The sequence below is a fragment of the Hibiscus syriacus genome, unplaced genomic scaffold (genome assembly GCF_006381635.1).
Source record: "Hibiscus syriacus cultivar Baekdansim isolate YM2019G1 unplaced genomic scaffold, ASM638163v2 tig00110467_pilon, whole genome shotgun sequence".
Taxonomy (NCBI): Eukaryota; Viridiplantae; Streptophyta; class Magnoliopsida; order Malvales; family Malvaceae; genus Hibiscus; species Hibiscus syriacus.
In genome coordinates, this window is record NW_024062749.1 from 1,236,659 (window position 1) to 1,244,917 (window position 8,259).

Consider the following 8,259-nt stretch of genomic DNA (forward strand, 5'->3'; position numbering starts at 1 on the left):
TTTACAGCCATACCTGTCCAAATTTCCTCCGCTTAAAACTCGAATGTCCATTTTATTATAATGGAAGAGTATCTTTTCTTCTTCTTTTATTGTACGTATATATGACAATTTTCATTTTATAAATAAATAAATTTGTTGAAATAAATAAACTAAATAAATTTGAATGCAAAACAGAAATCACTATTTTAAAAAAAACAAATACGATGTTTATTTATTTATTTTGTAGGATATGTATATGTATTATAAGTTTATAACTATCTTCTAAACGAAGTTTGAATATATTATATCTTTGAATTATTCTTTAAGAAAAAGTAAAGTATGTGCGCAGGTAAATTCTATGAATTTTCAGGGCTAAAGCTTAATTCTTCCAAATGTGAGCTTTTTACGGCGGGTATTATTCCAAGGGAACTGGCAGATATTAAGCGTCTTTCAGGTTTCAAGTCCGGAACCTATGAATGACCGTGAACCTCCTCTTGAGAAAATAAAGCAGCGATTGCATCACTGGTCCACCCGGAACCTTAGTTACGCTGGCTGACTGGAATTAATTCACCGTTCTGTTCAACATCAGTAATTTCTGGTGCAGACAACTTCTACTTCCAGCCTCGATTCTAAAAGCAGTCGACCAACTTTGCGCAAGGTTCTTCTGGAAAGGCGAAGACAAACCTGAAACTGGAGCTCGGGTAAGCTGGGATTGTATGTGCCTCACCAAATTAGAAGGTGGTTTAGGTCTGATTAATACATCAATTTGGAATAGAGCATGCACTATAAGCCTCATTAGGAAGGTTCTTGTTGGTAACGGTTCATTGTGGGTTGCGTGGTTATACAATTACATTCTTAAAGGATAGGATTTCTGGTAATTCGAGGCTGGAACAAATGTTAGTTGGGGATTCAAAAGAATTCTGAAATTGAGACCTACTGCTGCTCCTTTTTTTGCTTCTAGTTTCATGCGTACTAAGGAAATATGCGAGCACATTGGACCGCAAGTGCAGAAGGTTATTTGGCAGCGTATAATATGGTATCCTTTGCATATTCCAAAGCATAGCTTGATTTCTTGGATGGCCATTTTGAATAAATGACCAACCAGAGATCGTTTAGAAAGAATGGGAATTTGCACGGATGGACTATGTATAAACTGTAGCACTCATCAAGAAACTAGAGATCATATTTTCTCTAATTGCTCCTTGGCTATTGGTATATGGAAATCCATCCTTAACATGAATGGGATGAACTTTTATGCTTTGACTTGGGATGAAATGGTAGCTCGTGCTTGCTCCTCTTGGAAAGGAAAGTCCCTCTTAATTGCCATTTTGAAGATCTCGTGGAATGCCTTCATTTACTTCTTGTGGCAGGAACGTAACCAGAGATTATTTCAAGGTCGTTTATAATCTGCTGACGATATTCTTAAAGAAATTGTCGATGTGGTTGCAATTCGTCTAAGGGACAGATCCATAAATAGACTAGATAATACTAACTTATCCCTTTGTAATGCTTGGGTTATAGTATATAACCAATCATTGTTGTGTAATTAGGCTGTTCTATTTTGTTGATTGGTTATTGGTTGTATCAAAACCTTACTGTTGTGGTAATAAAATGCTGAATTATCCACACAAAAAATGTTGTAACTTTGATTGTGTGGTCTTTTGGTCGACAGGTGTTGTGTCATTACTCATTATAATTGGCAAGAATAAAGCCAAAAATAATTTTGGAGAGAGTAGAATTGAATTATAATTTTTTATGAGGAGTTAAAATCCAATTTTATCACTATATTAATTTATAATTTTTAAGAATATAGGTATAGTTTTATTATTATTGTATGAGACCCAATTTATATGACATTTAAAATGTGAACAATTCTAACTTGAATTGAAAAACAACAAAAATAATTTGGAGTACGTAATGAACATATTGTGGATATATTTTTTTATTTAGTGTGTAATGATTATGCTATAATTTTTATTTATAATCTATTTAATTTATTTATTATATAAATATAATTATTTAAATCTAAATTTTTAATAATAATTTTTATTATTAAAATCAGTCGTTATATTTATATTACCAGTATGTTGAAATATATACAAAATATGTTAGGATGTGAAAAAAATAAAAAAAAATTGGACAGTCGAAACATGATCAACCCTCCTTAATAATGTTTGGGTTGAAATATTCCCATTGCCTGATGCTTGGGTTGGAAATGCAGTAAAAACCGGTCTATTTGATAATGTTTGGGTCCAATTCTATAATAATTCTCCTTCCCAATACTCGTCGGCCCATGTCTCCAACCTCGAAGATGCATGAAAACAATGGACTTGGGATATCAAATACCCAACAACAGTTATGCAAGTACTTTCAGTTTGTCTTTTTCGTTGAAATAATTTAATTTATAAAAAGTGAATTATATATCTAATATACAATTAATATAATAGGGTAAGATTCCATGAGGATTCTAGCTCTGTATGGTTTAATGGAACTTTAAACCTTTTGGTGTCATCGAAATTAGATACGTTTTTCTTTGTTATAACATGTTTTAGGAATATAAAAAATTAGAGAAATAGACGAAGATGGTGAAATTATCGAACTTCGGAAGAGTAATGAAAATGAGTTCAATTGCACACTTGAGCATAGCTTGTTAGAACCGAACGTATGTATTTATTGATAACTAAATTATGGTTAAAAGATTTGTGATGAATTATTTAGTCGATGAAATGATTTTGTAGATATAGTTATTTTTAAGACTTCTAAAGAAAATAATATTTTATTTTATTATTAAAATCTTCCAATAAATTCAAGTTTTTGTATAAATTAAATATTCATAAAACTATTTCACATTAACGTGTCTTGTTAGAGTGTTAACAGTTTGTTATTAGTTTGTTATGGTTTGTTATTAGCTTGTTATTAATTTGTTATTGTTGTTGGTTACTTGGGCTATATAAGCCATACTTGTATTAGGTTGTAAGCTGAGTATTTTTCCATTATTCAATAAAAAGCTTATTCTGTCATATCTCCCTCTTACCGTTCCCTTCCTCAGTTGCTAACTCAACACAGCCTTCTATCACTCTCAGCCTCCATTGCTGCATTCTCACATGGTATCATTCGCCGATGATCCTGCAACCATCTTTATTCTGCTTGCATTTGTTGTTGTTGTTGTTGTTTTCTCTCCGATGCAATCTGAGGAAGCTGAAGAGCTTGACCGAAGTATTATGGATGGATTATCTGGTTTCATCTCAGTTCTGCCCGACGAGTATTTGGCTTGCATTTTCCAGTTTCTTAGCCTCGGTAACCGGAAACGCTGCTCTCTTGTTTGCCGGCGGTGGTTGAGGACTGAAGGACAGAGCCGTCATCGACTTTCCCTCAACGCCCAATCAGATATGCAACATTTGATTCATTTCATCTTTTCTCGCTTTGATGCTGTCACGAAACTGGCCCTGAAATGTGACCGTAGTTCTGTTAGCATCGCGGATGAATCGCTTGTTCTAATCTCGGAGCGCTGCCAGAACTTGAATCGCCTTAAGCTCCGAACTTGGTGTGACTTGACCGATGCCGGAATGTCGACTTTCTCTAAGAACTGTAGGGGCCTAAAGAAGCTTTTGTGTGGATCTTGCACTTTCGGAGCTAAAAGCATGAACGCCATGCTCGACCACTGTCCAGCTCTCGAGGAACTCTCCGTGAAACGAATTCGCGGCATCATAGTTGGAGCTGAGCCGATAGGGCCAGGGGTGGCGGCGACAGCATTGAAAACAATTTTCATGAAAGAGCTTTATAATGGACAGTGCTTTGGTCCGCTTATTATTGGTGCTAAGAATCTGAAATCCTTAAAACTTTTTAGATGCTCTGGTGATTGGGATAAGCTTTTCCCTCTTATAGTTGATCGGGTCACGGGTATCGTAGAGATCCATATGGAACGTATTCAAATAAGCGACATTGGTCTCGAGGCCTTATCCAACTGTTCCAACCTAGAAATCCTTCACCTCGTTAAGGCTCCAGAGTGTACGAACGCTGGACTTGGAGTTGTTGCTGGGAAATGTAAATTGTTAAGGAAGCTGCACATTGATGGATGGAAGGCCAATCGAATAGGTGACCAAGGTTTAATTGTTGTTGCAAACTCATGCCTTAATTTACAAGAATTAGTTTTTATTGGTGTTAATCCGACGAATATAAGTTTGGGAATGTTAGCTTCAAATTGTCAGAACTTGGAACGATTAACTTTATGTGGTAGTGATACGGTGGGTGATGCAGAGATTTCATGTATTGCTGCGATATGTATAGCTTTAAAGAAGCTTTGTATTAAGAGTTGTCCTGTTTCAGACTATGGAATGGAAGCCCTTGCTAGTGGTTGCCCGAATTTGATCAAAGTGAAGGTGAATAAATGCAGAGGAGTAACATCAGAGGGGGTGGAATGGTTAAGATCCAGTAGAGGATCACTCGTAATTAATTTGGATACAGGGGAACAGTTAGATGTTGTTTTAGTTAATATTTGGTGCTTTGGTTCACTATTGCTCGTGTTATTCGTTCGTTTTGTGATCTTGCTGCTACAAATTATTGATGGTTTAATTCTAAAGTGACCATTGAGTGGTTCAGTTAAGGCATCTATTGTTTTGATGGTTATGCACTTTTTCCATTCGGTTCTCCAATCATACAGCAACTTTAAGGTGTTCATAGAGTATCTTTCATCACTTGTTACTTCTTCTCCAAAGTTTGACATGGAACTTTGAGGCTTAACAACCAAGTTACCATAGAAGAAAATCTCTGGGAGGGTTAAGAGTTTAGTAACCTTGCATTCCTTAACCAGACAAAATAGGATGTTTTCTTGCCTAAGAGTGGCTTTAGATTGCATCCGGGAGCTCGTAGCTTAACCGCATTGCTTCCAACAAAAAAAAAAGTCCCAATAAGTGAAGAGAAAGAACAGTGAAAATGAAAAACAACTCTTGAAAATAAGAAGAAAAGCCGAGGAAAGTTGAAGAAAGAATATGTTTTAGGTGAAAGAGAATTTGTCTGGGAAATTGTTCATCGAGACAACAAGACAGTTGAATTCCAGCTTATTAAGTTTGCATTCTTTGTTTGATCAACTCTCTAATAGCAAGTTCATTTTGAAGAAAATTAAAATGTGGAAAAGTAGAGTGAATGTTAGAGTGTTAATAGTTTGTTATGGTTTGTTATTAGCTTGTTATTAGCTGTTATTAGTTTGTTATTAGTTGTTATTAGTTTGTTATGGTTGTTGGTTACTTGACCTATATAATCCAAACTTGTATTAGTTTGTAAGCTGAGTATTTTTCCACTATTCAACAAAAAGCTTATTCTGTCATCTCTCCCTCTTACCGTCCCCTTCCTCAGTTGCTAACTCAACACAACCTTCTATCACTCTCAGCCTCTATGGCTACATTCTCACATGTCTAAATTAACATGTAACCACTAATCGGTATATCATTTTATTTTATACATCAATTAACCGAAACATTAAGGTTAATCAGTTTTGGTTAACCAAACTATTAAAAATGATGGTTAACAATTACAATCATGGTTACAAATTTTTATAAATTGTTAATAATCGGTTAATTGTTTGTAACCCTCCAGACCCGGTCTGTAAGTTAGACCCAAACCTAAGTGGTCACATATCTCATTCAGAGTTTTTTTTCTTTCTTAAAATACATTAGATATAATATAGAACAAATATTAATAATACATATATATCCAAAACGATAGCAAATACATGTCACTAAACATAACCGAAAAATATATAGAGATATACGTTCGTACAAAATAAGTAGTTGATCTCCCCTGATGCCAAATATGCTAGCTTACGGTCTGCTGTTATCTGAAAAAGGGTAAAAACTACAGAATGAGCTAAAAAGCCCAGTGTGCTCCATACAGTATATAAAAAAATACATAAAGATAAAAAATTTCAATAAAATCGGTTTATGTAACATGTTTTTAAAACATGAACACTACCCCCATCCGTTCACATCATAAATGTGTAGGTTCCCCAGAACCATACACCCAACCACACATGCCATTTAGACCATGAGCACAAAGCTGAGGAGTCTGCAGATAATCTTCCTTCAACAATACCCCCAATGACAATATTAAACAAGAATGTATTCAAGTGAAAACAATGATTAATCACTTAAAACATAAAAATGTTTCATACTTGAAAACCATATGCAGAAATATGGAAATCAGAATTCAAAACAGTAATATATGGTAATTCAGATGTCAGATAATCAGATTTCAGAAATCGGTATGAAATACTTTAATCCAGAAATTATATCGGAATATACAATAAATCAGATATAAAATACTTGGTATTCAGATGAATCATTTTAAAATAGTAATGTAATACTGTCAGGAAACACACCTGTAACAGTCTGAGAAATCAGATAGGAAAGCCTACTACTGAGTTTGTCGATCACGCTCTGCTGCAGCGTTAGATCCTACAAATTGGAAAAATCCATATTTGAATCCTAATATAAATAATCTTAATCTTTATTTAAATAATATACGAAAACCTATGGGTAATTCTTGTAGTACGCGGTTCGGGCTGATCTGACGAACGAAAAACTCCGGACCTAACTGATCCTCGCTCAGGTGAAACACGAGTACCTTCATAAAATATTTTATTGAATCAATTCCTTAATCAAATATCAAATAAATAATTAAAATATTAAAATACTAAGCCATTTTTGGGTTCACGTGCTCGATTTGGGAATTTTGGGTCATAATTTGGCAAAATAGACTTCGGAATCAGATTCAAGACGTCGAAAAACATAAAGTATGACCTTTCGAATATTTAAATTCTTGGTCAAAGTTAAAGTCAAAGGGTTTGACTGACAATTTGGAGACTTTCGGGTTCGAATTTGGTGAAACGGACCCCAAAAACGAATTTGAGACGTCGAAAAATGTCCAAATATGTATACTCAAAAAAGATTAACGGTTGTTTAATGGCCGGTCAAATTTCTGGTCAAAGGAGGTCAACGGTCAACGGGCAATGGGTCGGGTCGGACCGGTTAACCCAGTTCAGACCAGTCAAACCGGTTTTAAGCAATGGTCGATCCTTCCCCACGCGCAGTGGCGACGCGTGAGACCTCATCCGGTGTCCTATAATTGACGGAAAAATTTCTAAAATTTATTTTTAGCGATTTGGAGGTACTTACAAAGCTCGGTTCAAATTTTTGAACGGCGGAGAGCTCGATTTCAACAAATCAAAAACTTTGACCGCTTTACCTCCCCACGCGCCACCGTCTATGGAGACCAAGAATGACACCGGCAGACTCGGAACGACACAAGGAACACGATGGTGCGGGAGGTGTCGTAAACGAAGCAATGATTGATGATGAATTTAAGATTTTCTCGACGATTGTGCTAAAAAAACGTCGAGACTTTGACTTGAAATTCCTGGCGTTTGGCAGCGTTTCACTTTAATTAATTTAAGGGGTTTGTTCCTCGCTCGATGATGAACACGGTGGTGCTTTTAAATTGACGATCGGAGGTCGGACGGCATCAGAATAGTGGTTGGAAGTTGGGGCATTGAGGGGGGAAGTTTCGTGAAATTCATTCTGATTTCAGAATGAATTTCACGCTTATAATGCGTGAATGCCGATACTCCAGGGGTAAATTCAGGGCTTGGTCCCTGAATTTCCTTCATCTCTAAAACAAGCTACAAGTTTTACAAACTTTTAATTTAGTCCCCAAATTTCACCAATTTACTTAATTAACTCTCCCAATTTCAATTAAAATTATTATTATTATTATTTTCAAATTTCCGGGTTGTTACAATTCTCCCCATCTACAAGAAATTTCGTCCTCTAAATTTACCTTATGAAAATAGATGAGGAAACTGAGCCTCCATTGACTCCAAAGTCTCCCAAGTAGCTTCTGAGGGATTACGATTACTCCATTGAACTTTAACCATTAGAATATGCCTATTCCGAAGAACTCGTTCATCCCTATCTAAAAGTTGAACAGGCTTCTCCTCATATGACAAATCAGGTCTCAGTTCTACCTCATCAACCTGAATGATGTGATCCAGATCTGGACGGTATCGCCTCAACATAGACACATGAAAAACATCATGAATACGACTGAGCTGTGGAGGTAACTCAAGCTGATAAGCAACAGGTCAAACTTTCTTCAAAATATAATACGGCCCAATAAATCGCGGACTCAGTTTACCCTTACGTCCAAATCTCAATACTATCTTCCAGGGGGATACCTTGAGAAAAACATGATCTTCAACCTCAAACTCGATATCCTTACATCGCTTAT

At 35.7% G+C, this 8,259-nt stretch overlaps 1 protein-coding gene across 1 annotated transcript; it reads left to right on the plus strand.

The window, feature by feature from the left end:
• The first annotated feature begins 3,161 nt into the window (after positions 1-3,161).
• On the plus strand, positions 3,162-4,562 carry LOC120127327 (F-box protein At1g47056-like). The gene has a single exon (XM_039145250.1). It carries the CDS (start codon positions 3,162-3,164, stop codon positions 4,560-4,562), a length of 1,401 nt encoding a protein of 466 aa, XP_039001181.1.
• The last annotated feature ends 3,697 nt before the right edge of the window (positions 4,563-8,259 follow it).